This window comes from Rhinopithecus roxellana, chromosome 8 (assembly GCF_007565055.1).
Source record: "Rhinopithecus roxellana isolate Shanxi Qingling chromosome 8, ASM756505v1, whole genome shotgun sequence".
In the NCBI taxonomy this organism is placed as follows: domain Eukaryota; kingdom Metazoa; phylum Chordata; class Mammalia; order Primates; family Cercopithecidae; genus Rhinopithecus; species Rhinopithecus roxellana.
This window is the reverse complement of record NC_044556.1, coordinates 117,072,877-117,087,629: the sequence shown is the minus strand read 5'-3', so window position 1 is coordinate 117,087,629 and position 14,753 is coordinate 117,072,877. Positions and strand designations below refer to the sequence as shown.

General features: G+C 47.4%; 1 protein-coding gene across 1 annotated transcript in view; it reads right to left on the bottom strand.

Moving 5' to 3' along the window:
* Positions 1-1,592: 1,592 nt before the first annotated feature.
* Positions 1,593-14,753, bottom strand: part of DUSP27 (dual specificity phosphatase 27, atypical) — a 39,127-nt gene continuing 25,966 nt past the window's right edge. Inside the window, exons 4-6 of the mRNA XM_010371800.2 lie at positions 13,295-13,526; positions 11,384-11,601; positions 1,593-4,941 (exon numbers count right to left, since the gene is read on the bottom strand). Coding sequence (XP_010370102.2) covers positions 2,108-4,941; positions 11,384-11,601; positions 13,295-13,526 — 3,284 coding nt within the window. The 3' untranslated portion in view covers positions 1,593-2,107. The remainder of the gene's footprint in view (positions 4,942-11,383; positions 11,602-13,294; positions 13,527-14,753) is intronic.

The window sequence follows — 14,753 nt, the reverse complement described above, 5'->3', positions numbered from 1 at the left end:
AATTTCTTGTCTACTTTGACATGAGATCAACTTATAGATTTTGTTACTTATAGTAAAAAAAACCAAAAAGACATGTGTAGGGATCTGAGCTAATTGGCTCCTTATGGGTGGGCACAAGGGACCCATCAAAGAATATTCCCATTCTTCTCTCCAGAAGGTCAACCTTCTAGAGTAGATGCCCAGTTAATTGTGCCTATATCAACAACTTCTCTATAGGAGTGAAATGAGAGCTCTCCCAGAAAGTAAAATGGACCACAACAGCCTTCTTGCTGTGGGGTGTATTAGAATAATGCTTTCTAAAAAAGAGATGAGGGTTCTGCTATGTTGCCCGGGCTGGACTCAAACTCCTGGGCTCAAGTGATCCTCCTATCTCAGTCTCCCAAGTAGCTGGGACCATAGACACGCAGCACCATGCCAGGTTGATAACACCATTTTCTAAGGTGGGAATGACCCATCCAGCATTGGAAACTAGGGGCTGAGATTGATTAAAGACGAACAAAAGAAGAAAAAGGGGCAAATGGGCAAAGACTGAGCAGTATTTTTTTTCTCAAGTCCTCAATCAGTGAAGGAGAGATAAGTACCACTAGCAACTGAACGGTGGGCTAAAGTGATAGAGGGAAGGCAAGCAAATTAATTCAGTTGCTTTAACAGCAGCTATGTGGCATTGTGAGTTTGTGTTCAAGTCAGCTTCTGTTTGCCTTGATATATTTATCTTTGTGCTCTTTGAAATACGTGATGCTGAACTAATCTACATAGGAAGGTTATGTAATCTCCACGGCCCATGAAACTCCACTTTTAGAAAAAGTGATCACATAATTAACACTTACTATTTGTCTCATTGGTGGATTACTCCTTACTCTTCTTCCCTCTCATTAATCATTTCATCACCATTTGTGTCTCCTGAATTGGATTTTTTGATTGATCAAGACATCTCAGACCCCTGCATAGCACCTAGTTGTTTTCAAATCCTTCAAGGTGCCGCAGCTTGAAAAGAACTGTAGAAACCAGTCCATCAATCACTGTTGTAAAGTGCTCAAAGTGTCTCCCTGATTTGGCAACTCAACCTGTGTTTTAGGGAAAGACATGCCTTGGGAACAAAAGGTAAAAGATTCTCACCAACTTAGCCCACTCAGAGCGCAGGGAAGAATCAAGTGTACTATCCATTGCATTACCCAGTGATCCTCCTAGGAAAAAGAAGCGAAGGTGATTACTAGATTTTATAAAAATATGTCTCCATTTCCTTGTACTGGGTTTATTTTCTTCTCTCCCCATGCTCTGTTTTTGTTTTTCTGCCTTCCAGAGAGGCCTTCTCTCTACTTTACATCTTGCCATTCTCGCCACAATAAAACGAATTCCCTCTTTCTCTAGTTCCCTCTGTTACTCTCAAGGGTTTTCCTAGTGTAGTCTCCTACTGTACTGTACCATAGGCTAAATAATTGTTTGTTATTTTTTATAATGAGATGATGATGGCATTGTCTGGAGGCCCAACTTTTGTGAAACAAGGTGAGACTGGCTCAGGATAACACATTTGTGTCTTTTAAAGTGATTTTCTTCTAATATCCAAAGAGCTAAATATGACCAGAATAAAGAACTATTTGCCAACATACCATTTTTATTGGAGACTCAAAACATTAAAAAAAAATCAGAACTGAGCTTTGCCAGGAGAGGTCAGACTTGCCATAGGACAGACTTTCTGGGTTTCATGTGAAACGTCTACAGACAGAAGCATGTCCTATGTTCATGGCCTTTCTGGATGTAAACTGGAGTCTCTGACATAAACTACAGTGCTTTTCCAAGCTCACCTCTCTAGTCTGTGATGAACACTATCAAATACACTAAGTGAAACACCAAAGCTTAGAGGGTGCTGGGCAACAGAAAATGGTGTCAGTTGGTCCAGCATTTGGACCTTATATTGATGGTTCTCCCCGTCCTTGCCTCCTCCCTACTTCACCTTTGCTGCCCTTATGCTTGGTACCTCTCATTCTGGCTCTGCCCCTCTGGAAGATCCTCTCTGTATCCTCATCGCCTGATGGGTGGTGGCAATGTGTGCCCTGAGCCCTATGCTGAGGTGAGTGGTTTATTTCAGTGTTCTCAGCTTTTCCGCAGCTCAGTCCTCCCTCCTTCTCTGCAGCTTGGTCCTGGTTTCTTCTTGCCGACGTCTCCAAGCAGCAATGATGGCTTCATCGTCCATTTCTTCCTCTTCCTCTCTGTCAGTGCTTCTTCGATACTGGGACTGCCGTCCAGATGCAAACCTCCCTTCTTCTCTGTTTTCTGTCCTCTCTTTCTCTCCCTCTTCTTCAGACCTCATAAAGCTCTGGGTGAATTTCCTCTTGGCTCCAAATTCAGAGAAGTCTGACTTGGATGACTCTTCCACATCTTCCCAGTCCCTAGACCTGGCCCAATTTGGGCGCTGTGACTCTGGGGACTCTTCCCTTTCTGAGGGCTCTGGGGTCCGGCGGAAGAAGTAGGGCTCTGGGCTGCTCTCCTCTCGGGAACTTGAGGTCTCGCTGTACGTGGACCTGGAGAACTTGTGCATCTCTCTGCCCTCCCTGTTGGAGGAAGACGAGAACCGTGAAGTGCTTCTTATAGAGTTGCCATTTGCCTCGTGGTAGGAGGAGGTGTCCTGTTCCTCTGACTGGGATTTGGAAAACTTATAACTGGAGGATTTAGACTCTGTCTCCCTGAGCAGGGACGATCTGGAGTACTTCCCCCTGGAACTTCCAGACCAGTCACTTTGGAAAGGAGGTTTTTCCTCTGTCCTGAGGCCACTGAGCCACTTATTAATACTGCTATCCATCTCTTTGCCAACTCTGCTGTCACTTGCGTAGTGATCACAGATAGCCAGGGAGGAGGATGTGTCTGTTTCAGGTTTCTGGGAATTACTGCGGGAAGAATATCGGAAGCTCCCTATGGCATTGTCAGTGTCCTCATCCCCATCACCTACACCATCATCCTCATCTTCCTTGACCTTCTTCTTCTTGAAGAGGGAGCTGCGTTTGTTGTCTGAGGCCAGCTTTTCCATTTTGTACTCAGACATCTTCTCCCTAAGCTCCATCTGCATCTCCTTTTCCTTCCGGCCAAGTTCCTTTAGGTCCACATTGTCAGCAAAGAGGCTGTAGATGGGCTTGCTGGTCCCCCTCACTTTGCTCCTGGAAGTTTCAGCGGGCGAGCTCAGTGTGGTGTTGCAGGACAGCACAGACTGCATGTCAGAGCTGAGTCTTGCCTGGCTCTGAGGCAACAGGCAGCCACCCAAGGAGGAGCTGCTCTGTCCACTGAGCATGGAGACTTGGTCATCCACCAGGCAACTGGCCGCTGGTACTGCCTTCATGCCTGCAACAGACGGGGAGCGGGACAACAGCAGCATTTCATTTTGCTTCTGAGCAAGGGTCTCGCTGACTACGTTGGCAATCCAGGTCTGGATACTGGCAATAGAAATGGTGTCTCCAGGCCCCACTGGCAGGTTAGGCAGGGGTGTGGTGGGATTGGAGGTTGAACACCCCGCTATGTTGCTTGCAGCCTGAGACAGGTGGGAGCGGTGGCTCTGGGTGCTCAGTACTGACGCGGTGTCCCCATCAGCACTGACTGAGGGGGCTGCAGACCAGAACGCAGACAGGGGAATGCTCCCGCTGGCTGTGGAGCTGTCCGCCTCCCAGCTTGCCATAGACTGGCTCTCCTCCAGCGTCTGCCGGCTTCTCTCCAGCAGCTCCAGCCTCCGTTGCCTCTTCTTAGCCAAGGCCGAGTCCTCCCCCTTGCTGAGCTCCACCACCTCCTCCCTGTTCTCACTGCCCACCTTCTTCTGGTGTTTCAGCTTCCAGGCCTGGTAGGCTGTCAGGCTGACATCCGAGGGATTATTCTTCTCCCCCACTGCCTCCTCTGCACCGGGCTCACTGCTGCTGTCTCCTGCTTCCAAGTCTTTCTTGTGAAATCCAAATTGGATTCTCTTGATCTTCCATCTTTCCAGGGCAGTGAGCTTGTCCTTGTTCCTGCTGCAGAAGTTGTAGAAGGAGCTGGCCTCAGAGCCCAAGCTCTCCTCGTCATCCTCCCGCACCCTGCTCCCTGCCTCTGAGCTCCTGTCCGCGGCCTCCTCTCTCTTGCTCTTGGCATGGTACCGCCGGGATGCCTCCTTCTCAATCTCCAGCAGCCTCTCGTTCCACGCGTCCCAGGTGCTATCCGAGGACATCGAGTCTGAGCGGCGCCTCCCGCTGTGGTCCGGCCGGTTCAGCTCCAGCTGCTGCTTCAGGACCCAGATGTCGTGGCTGCTCACGCTCTCCCAGGCGCTGCTCTCGCTCAGGGTGCGCCGCCGCCTCCCTACGGAGGAGCCAGCGTCGCTCTCCTCCTCCTCTTCCTCCTCCCTTCCCCACCTCCGGTGCCCTTCTGCTTGGTACCTCTCGTTTCGGCTCTGCCACTCCTGGATGATCCTCTCCACGTCCTCGTCCTCGTCCTCGAGCTGCTCCCCACCCTGGCCAGAGGAGGCTGAGCGCTGGCCACCTCCACCCTGGGGGACCTTGCCCGAGGGGAGGCCCTGCCCCTTCTTCCACTCCTCGTACAGTTTCTCCTCCTCCTCGTTGTCAATGAGGGTGAGGGGCTTGGAGGCCTGGCTGGCTTTCCCCAGGGAGGAGCCACTCAGGTGGCTGGCGCTGTCGTCCTCCTCCTCCACCGTCAGGGCGTGCACTCTGGCCCCGAGCGTGCTCCCCATGCCCTCGCCCTCCTCAGCCTCAGCTGATCCCCCCTCCCTGCCATAGTCCTCTTCTCTCTCCTCCATCAGCTTCTCGTTGAGCTCCCGCAGCTGCTTCAGGAAGCCGTCGTTGGGGTAGATGGCCCGCTTCTTACGCACAGTCATCAACGCCTCCAGGATGGCCATGTTGTGGAAGATCATCAGGTAGGCGACCACTAGAACTGCTGACCGGCTGATGCCCATTTCGCTGCTGACCAGGACTTTCCCTGGAAAGAAAACACAAGAGAAAATGATGTGATGACAGTGGCTTCCTTGTAGCGTTCTTGTTTGTTTTCTTTGGTAAGTGCGTTTTAATGTGCTGCACTTAAGGTGTTTACTTTGCCTCTGATGTTCATGGCGGTTCAAGACACAGGAGGGCTCAGCATCACTGACCCCATATTACAGATGGGGTCATCACATCTGTATGACACCACAGTCCCCACTGGCCCTGTATTAGAAACACTGGAGTGCATTTCTACTTTCTTCTCACAAACTGAGCATCAGAGGGAAGAGAAATAGAGGAACAGGGGGAAGGGTGATAAAGCAGAAAAGGAATGAGAGGCTAAGATAAATGAATCACAGAGAAATAGAATCTCGGTGTCGGGAAGCATCATAAGTCACATCCTAAACTTGAGAATTCCCTTTACAACATCCCTGATGCTGGATCACCTGTCATACCTGTCATCCAGCCACTGCTGAGTGCTTCCAGTGACGGGGAGTTCATTAGCTCACATGGGCACATAGACACAAGTCAATGCATTTTTGGATCACTCTAGTGATTCAAAATTTATTTCATATGTTAGGGAAAAGTATAAAATTCTGTAACAAGCATCTAATATTCCTGCTCTGACATTATAAAGTCAACAATGAATACATTGTATGAAACAGGGCCTTTATACAAAAATCCTTAAGAAGATTGCTATCATATTCTTCCATATATATATTTATTTATTTTCCTGGCTATTCTGAGTCCTTCAAACATTATTTGAACATCTTCTCATGTTCTCTTACTATTCTAGCTACTTTCTTCCAGGTCAAAACTTGAATTTATCAGGATTTTTTTTTCTTTTTCTTTTTTCTTTTTGTTTTCTTTCTTTCTTTCTTTCTTTCTTTCTTTCTTTCTTTCTTTCTTTCTTTCTTTCTTTCTTTCTTTCTTTCTTTCTTTCTTTTTTCCTTTTTTTTTTTTTAGGAGTTTTTATTGAGGATGGAGCAAGATATTTCAGGTTTGGACTGACTCACTCACACAGAGTAGAGTGGGCCCTTCCCCACCCTTGTTTGGGTCATTGGGGCTTTACTGATGCCATACAAGCTTGCAATATGGGTAGATATGCCACACGGTGAACTCAAGTTATCTTTTACATCCGTCAGCTGAAACTTGTAAAACGTTTTTTAAAAACTCCAATTAAGTCATGTTCTTTTTAATGTGCAGTCATTTTTAAACTTAAGGATAATTTCACAAATTCCTACTAACATCTTTTGGTGGGTGTCTGTTTTTATAGCCTACAGGAGCTTTTGCAAGTCTTGACTCTACCATTCAACAGATCAGTTACCTGCTTCTAGCCTCCCTTTGGGCTTTGCATCCTTCATGAACGTGACAAATATGCCTCCTATGCCTTCCTCATAATAGCTGTTTAAAATGCAGACTGGGACCACTGGAGACCTTCCTCCCTGCTCTCATCAGTCTAACTTGCCAACAGTCTTTGGGGATGTTTGCTAAATCAGTTAAAAATCCTCTCTAACAATATGAGAGGGGAGGTGACTTCTTATTATATCTTTGCGGCAGTTAAGGTCATGTCTTTGTCACACAGGAGGTCAGGGACAGAAAATTCAGAGGACTTGAGGCCCAGTAATGATGAAAGGTGTTACTGCCAAGAGCCAGCAGCCACTAGAGGGAGGTAAATCAGCAGAGTCAAAGCCACAGGCCAGGACGTGGTGGCTCATATGTGTAATCCCAGCAGTTTGGGAGGACAAGTTGGAGGATCGCTTGAGGCTAGGAGTTTGAGACCGGCCTGGCAACATAGCGAAACCTCATCTCTGAAAAACAAAAACAAAAAACCATGGCAAGCGCCTGTAGTCTCAGCTACTTGGGAGGCTGAGGTGGGAGGATCACATGAGCCCAGGAGGTTGAGAGTGCAGTGAGTGGTGATTGTCCCACTGCATTCCAGCTCAGGCAACAGAATGAGACCCTGTCTCAAAAAGAAACAAACAAGGGTGTGGTGGCTCACATCTGTAATCGCAGCACTTTGGGAGGCCGAGGTGGGTGGATCACTTGAGGCCAGGAGTTCAAGACCAGCCTGACCAACATGACAAAACCCTGCCTCTATTAAAAGTACAAAAATTAGCCGGGCGTGGTGGTGGGTGCCTGTAATTCCAGCTATTCGGGAGGCTGAGGCAGGAGTATCACTTAAACCCAGGAGGCAAAGGCTGCAGTGAGCTGAGATCGCACGACTCCACTCCAGCCTGGGCAACAGACTGAGACTCTGTCTCCAAAACAAAACAAACAAACAAACAAAAAAACAAACAAACAAACAAAACAAGCAAAAGCCTTATATGGAGCATCTACAGAAGCATTTGTCTTTTTTCTCCTCTCACCCTCAGCTCAGGGCTTAGCTGTCCCTTACAAGGACCTCCCCTTCACCATCTGACCAGGCTACCATATACTGTGACTAGTCTCAAAGTCTCACTGGTTTTCTTTGGAGGTGGAATCACCAGACCAGCTTACTTCAGGACGCTTCAGGACATGACCAGCCAGTCTTCTTCACAGGGGCATCAAATACTACTTAGACTCAGTCTGGTGGAGACCAGGTTGGGGGGGCCACGTTTTTCCTGCTATTTTCCTAGCACACTGGGACTCCTCCGAGGAGCCTAAAGGGCAGCCAGAAGGACAAGAGAGAGGCTGGGTGGAGGAGACTCAGGGATTTTTACCCACTTCATCCAGAGCAGCAACAGGATTTTCTGTCTTCTCTGTTAGAGGTAGGCTGATGCTGTATAGATTCTTCTCTGCACAACTCTAGGGGGGCTCTTCACATCGAAATAAAAATATCAAAGTATACTTGGGTTATGGTGAAAATTTTCCAACAGTAAAATGGTTTGAGGAAGGTAGTGTTTTTCTAATTTGCAGAGTTACCATTTTGATTACCAGCAGGGCTGATTGTGAAGAGGGTCCCTGTTTTAAAAATTTGAAAAGTACAGGCCGGGCACGGTGGCTCACACTTGTAATCCCAGCACCATGGAAGGCCGAGGTGGTGGATCACTTGAAGTCAGGAGTTTGAGACTGGCCTGGCCAACATGGTGAAACCTTGTCAATACTAAAAATACAAAAATTAGCTGAGCAGTAGTGGCACGTGCCTGCAATTGCAGCTGATCAGGAGGCTGAGGCATGAGAATCGCTTGAATCTGGGAGGCGGAGGTAGTGAGCCAAGATCACATCACTGCACTCCATCCTAGGTGACAGAGTGAGACTCTGTCTCAAAAAAAGGCCTTTCAAAAAAAAAATTTTTTTTTTAAGAGTACAGCTACTGGGGAAGAGCGTCAGACTTGAGCAAGACTGGATTTGGATTCTCTACACTCTCAGTATGCCTTTATATGGCAGGCAATTGTACTATACTCTCCCAATTCAAAATTCCCTCTTTCCTCAGAACGTACCCCTCTCCACACCTGTATTTGCCCAGAAGCCACCCCTTGCCACTGTTGATGGAACTCGGGGTACACAAAAGGATCAGTATCTGACACATTCTCCAGGAAATTTGGAAATGGGACTGAGGCAGGAAATTAGCTAGTTTGATGTCAGGCCTGTGGACAGCCATTTGCTGTCTGAAGTAGAGAGAGAAAGAAGAGGGAAACCACGAGTCCTGAGATTGTCCAGTCCTTGTTCCAGGCCTGCCCGGCGTGCCAGGCTCCTGTCTTTGGCTTCTTTCCTGCATCTTCAGAATTAATGCCTTTGCTACTTGTAAGGGAGTTTGAGATGGTTTCCACCCACTAGCAACCAAGAGAATCTTGATTATTACACCGTGCACCATACAAAGTCAGCAGTTAATCTTCCATGGATCTCAACTTCCCAGCGTGTACAATGTAAATAACAACACCCCCTTATAGGCTCTTTGTGATTATCACGTAAAAAGCCGGCGCCAGGTGTTTCTTTCGCTGTTCTGGAGAACTGACTCCCAAGCATCCTAGAGTAGAGGAAACCACAGGACCTAAGGCTCAGGGAGTAATTATAGGGATGCCAAGACCTCTCTCCGGTGGAGTAGGAACGACCCACAAAAGCAACAAGCACAGCAACAATAAGGGCCTTTCGCTGCCTGGCAGGGAGAGTGAGGCTGAATAGGGAGGAGATGCCTGCAGGGCACACTGGCCCCTGCAAGGGATCTGGACACCCCGCGCTCAGACCTAGGCTCTCAGGCCGGGTGTAGCTGACAAGCTGGCTCCTGGCCAGCATGACCCAGCCCGCCTTGGGTATGCTGCAGGAGAAGGCCGCGCCTGGGTTGCACCAGCGACAGGAAACTTCCTGCGGAGCCCGCGAGGCTCCTGGCACCGACTCCGCCTCCACGTTTGGGCGCGTTCTTCCTCCCTCCATCCCCATCGCTGGCTATCGCTTCTGGGATGCGTTCCACATTCTGGGATCTGTCTCACCCGCCCTGGGATACTGCTGGGGACCGCCGGCTTGTGGCCGTGTCCACATGCTGGAGCTACCGCGCGCGTCCCCGCTCCGCCTCGAGGTCGGCCGGTGCGCGCCAGGGCCAGCGAGCAAGGTGGGACACACTCCCTAGGCCGCCGACGACCGACAGACCCTTTCAATCCCACATTGGTCAAATGTCCTACATTTTAAAAAGAACGAGTTGTTTTGGCCGGACGCGGTGGCTCATTGTAATCCCAGCACTTTTGGAGGCCGAGGCGGGCGGATCACCTGAGGTTGGGAGTTCGAGACCACTCTGGCCAACATGGCGAAATCCCGTCTCTACTACAAATACAAAAATTAGCTGGGCGTGGTAGCGGGCGTCTGTAATCCCAGCTACTCGGGATGCTAAGGCAGAAGACTCGCTTGAACCCAGGAGACAGAGGTTGCAGTGAGCCGTAGATGGCACCATTGCACTCCAGACCGGGCGACAAGAGTGAGACTCCGCCTCAAAAAAAAAAAAAAAAAAAAAAAAAAAGGAGTTTTTAAGCATTGAAAAGAGGAGAAAACTGAAAACTGTTTATATGTGTGTATGTATATATGTGTGTATATATGTATATGTGTATACGTGTGTATACATACACATACACACCTCGCTCTATATATATAATTTACACACACACACACAAACACATATATCAAATATGTGTATTTGGCCAGGCATGGTGGCTCACGCCTGTAATCTCAGCACTTTGGGAGGCCAAGGTGGGAGGATAGCTTGAGCCCAGGAGGTCAGGGCTATAGTGAGCACTCCAACAGCCTGGGCAACAGAGCTGCATCCTGTCTCTAAAAATAAAAAGTAAAAATAATAAAAAAAGAAAATATGTGTGCTTGTATTTTCCATTAGAAGTTACCTAACCTGGCCATTGGTGGTGACAGGAAATGCCCTTTCCAGGAAATTATTAACAGTATTACTATAGCAATGGCTATAATTTTTAAAGCATTTATTGTGCCAAGTGTTGTCCCAAGGGAGTTACTTCATATGCATTTTTAAAACGTTATTCCTCACAGCAACTTTAGGATTTGATATTTTTGTCTTTGTTCTCTATGTAAGGAAACTGCAGTTCCCAGGGCTAAAGGAAATGGCCCAAGGTCACGTTGTATATACAGTGTAGCAAATCCTGGACTCAAACCCAGGTTTCTGGACACCAAATTCTGAACTCTTCCCAGTCAGGCTGTCGGCCCCATTGCATGGGCTCTACTCCTCCTCCCTGAGATCTGTGACCTCTGCAGACTAGTCTCATGTTGCCTTTCACTTGGATATAGCAATAGCAGCCCCTCTCTATTAAAGCATATAAAGCACTACTCTCTACTTTTCCAACTGGGTCTGTTCTCCAAGGTGGAGGGAGGGAGTTTTCTAAAACATAAATCAGATCAAGGTGCTGCTCCAATTTCTTACCCTGGCTTTTAGCTTCCTGTTTGATGGGGGGCCCCTGCCACTCCAATCTTCATCCACCATGCTCATCCACACTGGCCTTTGATTCCTGAACACACCAAGCTTTCCACCTTTGGATCTTTGCACTACTAGTTCTCTTCTGCAGGAATGCTCTTCTTCCAGTTTTCCCATGGCTAGCTCTTTGTCACTTGGCTTAAATGTCCCATTGTCAGAAGGCCTCCTCCACCATGCTCTCCAAGGAGCTAGTCGGTTGTTCTAGCACATTGTCCTAGCTAGTCTCTGCCTCACGCTTATCACCATCTGACATTTTTCTCTCTTTTTTTCATTTTCTGTCCCCTTTTACAGTATAAGAGTCAAAGGCTGGAAGCCTGTATCTTTCACCACAGTGCCTAGAATGGTACTTGGTACATGCTAGGCACTCAGTAATTACTTACTGGATAAATGATTATCCTGTCTTTTCTCCTTTTCTTAGAGAAAAAGGCGTTCTTAAGACAGATACCCTCCAGACACGCCAACTAATCAGGTTTTCTTAACATTCCCCACGTTGCTCTTCCCCCTGTGGAATTCCAGCAGCCTGGAGCAGGCAGACCCCTCTCACCTCTGTAAGTGAGCAGCGCCTCATCGAGGAACTCAGCCGCCTTCCGGAAATGCTGGGAAATGTCCACCTCAGGAAAGTCATCCACCTCCACACCCAGGTACTGGATCTCCAGGCCAGTGTAGAATTCGGGGCCAGTGTAAACGCCAGTGCCATGTGCAGCATTCAGAATGTGGGTGATTCCCAGCCTCTTCAGCCTCCCCTTGTTCACAGCCACACTCCTGGGGGAAGAGGCAGGGACCTGTTTGCCAGAGTCGGAACTAGAAAGGTGTGTCACCACTGCCATGGCGAGCCTGCCTCAGCCGGTCTGGGGCCGCAGCTGGGCAAGTACCTCCTTTTCTGCCCTGGTTGTCTGGGGATCACTGCAAATACCATTATAGAAAGAGTCGATGACTTGGCCTCAGCAAAAGGGAGAAAAGACAGGGAGTTAGGCAAGGAAGGACGAGATGAAGAGGCCAACAAAGTGACGTGAAAGGAAACATTTGAATGATCCAGAGACTTGTAGTTTAAAACCCCATGCCTTGGGAATAGACATTCATCAAGGCACAAAAGTGGCAGGCACAAATAATAAAATTAAGTGTATTCTACATTGATGTGGCATGCTTGTAACTTTCAAAATCCTTTCACATGCATTAGTTCATGTTATCCTAACAACAAATTTAAGAAGTAGACAGGGACGCTAGTTTTATTCCCATTTGAAGATTATAAAACTCAATCTGAGAGCTCTTACAACTTTCCAAGATTGTGAAGGGAGTAAAAGACAACAAGAACTAGTGTTTTAGATTTCTAGTTCAGAGCTCTTTTTGCTGTAGCTGTATAAGTGCAGCTTCGTTTGAAGAGGCCCTGAGGACAGGTTGTCCAAGAAGGACCAAAAGCTTTTAGCTAAGGATACCTGGCGATGGCTGGGTTCTTAGTGACCATGAGATGAATGCTCCTGGATCTGAAGATCTATTTAAAGATCATGTAGGACTTGGTGCCCAGCACTGAGGATCAAGTTCTAGGCAACCGATGACTCCTTGGTGAAGATGAGACCCACTGTCCAATGCTGTTTTCCCTATTCCCTCCCCTGAGGCCAAACTTCCTCCTTTGCTTCTGGATATCCAGATAATTACATTGGGAAAACATCTCATTAAGTATTTGATGAATCGGCAAAATATTTGTTTCACTAATTAACCTAGTGGTAGCAATTATGCACTGGCATCTAAAGAAATAGGATGTGAGTGAGTTGTTTTTGTTCTGGAAGCCCCTGATAAACTTTTAGAAAATAATAGTTTTGGGATTATAAAAACAATGTCTACTTTAGGAAACCTGTACAAGTCAAAGGAAATCTAAAGAGAAAATAAAAACCACTTGTAAAAACATCTCCTAGAGAGAAACATTGTTATCATTTTCTCACATTTCCTTCTGTTGTCTATACAAAAACATGCACGCACATACACACACATCTATTGCTCAATTAGCAGCACACTTACTTACATGTCTTCTCTTGTAATCTAATTCTTTCTTACGGTATTGTGAACATTTTCCTACGTTGGTAATTACATATGCATGTCAATATTATTGTCAATGGCTCCTAGTGTTCGGTTCTGTGGTAGCTACAGATGTCATGAGATGGTGAAGTTGGCAAGACTCTGTGGCAGGAAAGGAGGCCCAGAGAAGGCCTTCTTGAGGGACAAGAGAGTCCTGGCAAGAGGGCAAAGGATAAGCAGTCATGGTGGCATCTTGCCTGGAGACCTCTGAATGCAGGTGAATGAAGGGGCCTTTCTCTGGACTGGGGCAGGGTAAGTGGCTAGGCAGCCTCATTGTGCTGGATGGACCTATGGGTGCCATTGGTGAAAGTTGGGGGAGTTTCGTCTGTCTCAGGCACTAACCAGAGGGGTAGGACAAAGGGTCATGAAGAGCAGTCAGACTCACTTCTCAGCTATGAAGACACTGGGCCAGACCTCATCCACCTCATTCCAGGGAGCCTCTTGGCGATCCTGAACCAGGGCCCGCTGTAGGTCTAGGACGCAGGGCGTATTATAGAGGCTGGTGTCGTCCATCTTCTCCCTGACGCGGTTGTACAGGTCCTCCACCAGCAGCTGTTCAGCAGACTCCAGCATGCCTGGACACTCTGCGTCTGCTCTGACCCCCCGTGGCTTGAGTTCTAGAGAAGACAGGCAGCATTCTCATCAGAGAGTTAGGAATATCACGGCCTTCCTTGTTCCTGGGGGGAACATGCTCTTGGCCAGTTTGCTGCCAAGATTTTGGCCATGAACTGAATGCCAGCAGGATCTCCCAGGAAGGATTTTAATTGGGCCCAGGGTACCTGCTGCAGTGGCCCAGACACTTGTAATCAGGGTCAGCAAGAGGACTGTATAGATGTGGGTAAAGGGGATCCAATTTCTTTTACTCCCTCCCATGCTTCTCAGAAGCTGGTCGATAATTTTTTAGACCAAGTTCCTTAAGTACTAGGTGTACTTTGATTCATACTTAATAACTCCCACAGTGCCCAGTACAAAGTGGATGCTCAGAAGTATTTACTGGCCAGGCGCAGTGGCTCACGTCTGTAACCCCAGTACTTTGGGAGGCCGAGGTGGGCGGATGACCTGAGGTCAGGAGTTCAAGACTAACCTGGCCAACATGGTGAAACACTGTCTCTACAAAAAATACAAAATTAGCCAAGCGTGGTCGTGAGCACCTATAATCCCAGCTACTTGGGAGGCTGAGGCAGGAGAATCACTTGAACCTGGGAAGTGGAGGTTGCAGTGAGCTGAGAGCGCGCCATTGCATTCCAGCCTGGTCAAAAAGAACAAACAACTCTGTCTCCAAAAAGAAAAAAACAAAAGGGTAGGAGTGTTTACCAAACGAGTGAATGGCATTCATTCATAGTATAATTCACTCTGTTAGTTTGACTCTTTTACATATGGATTGCAAATAACCCTGGGAAAAGTAAAACTTTCAGCAGTGATTTATGCAATATTACCTTCTAATATACATCTAATTTACTGATTTATTTCTTATTTTGTCTCCTTCCCCCTACTAGAATGTAAGGACCTATGATCCTCAGCCTCCCAGCCCACAGATAGGTAGCAAAGATCGGACATGAGCTCTCATTCTAATCTCAAAACGTGACTCAGGGCCTTTCTGACAACAGGTCCGAAAAGTTCAAACTCCAAATGAACTCAAATCCCAGTTCACTCACATCTGGGGTGAATCTTTATCTTCTTCTAATAATATATTTGCTCACAGTTTATCGAATTTGGGGAAATGTAAGATGTTTTCTTTCTTTAAGTTAGACAAAAATAAGAAAGAACAAAATCGTTCCTCTGATATGGTAGCCAAAAATACTGAATAGAGAGAGAGAGAGAGAAAAGAAGCTGGAAAGATGTGT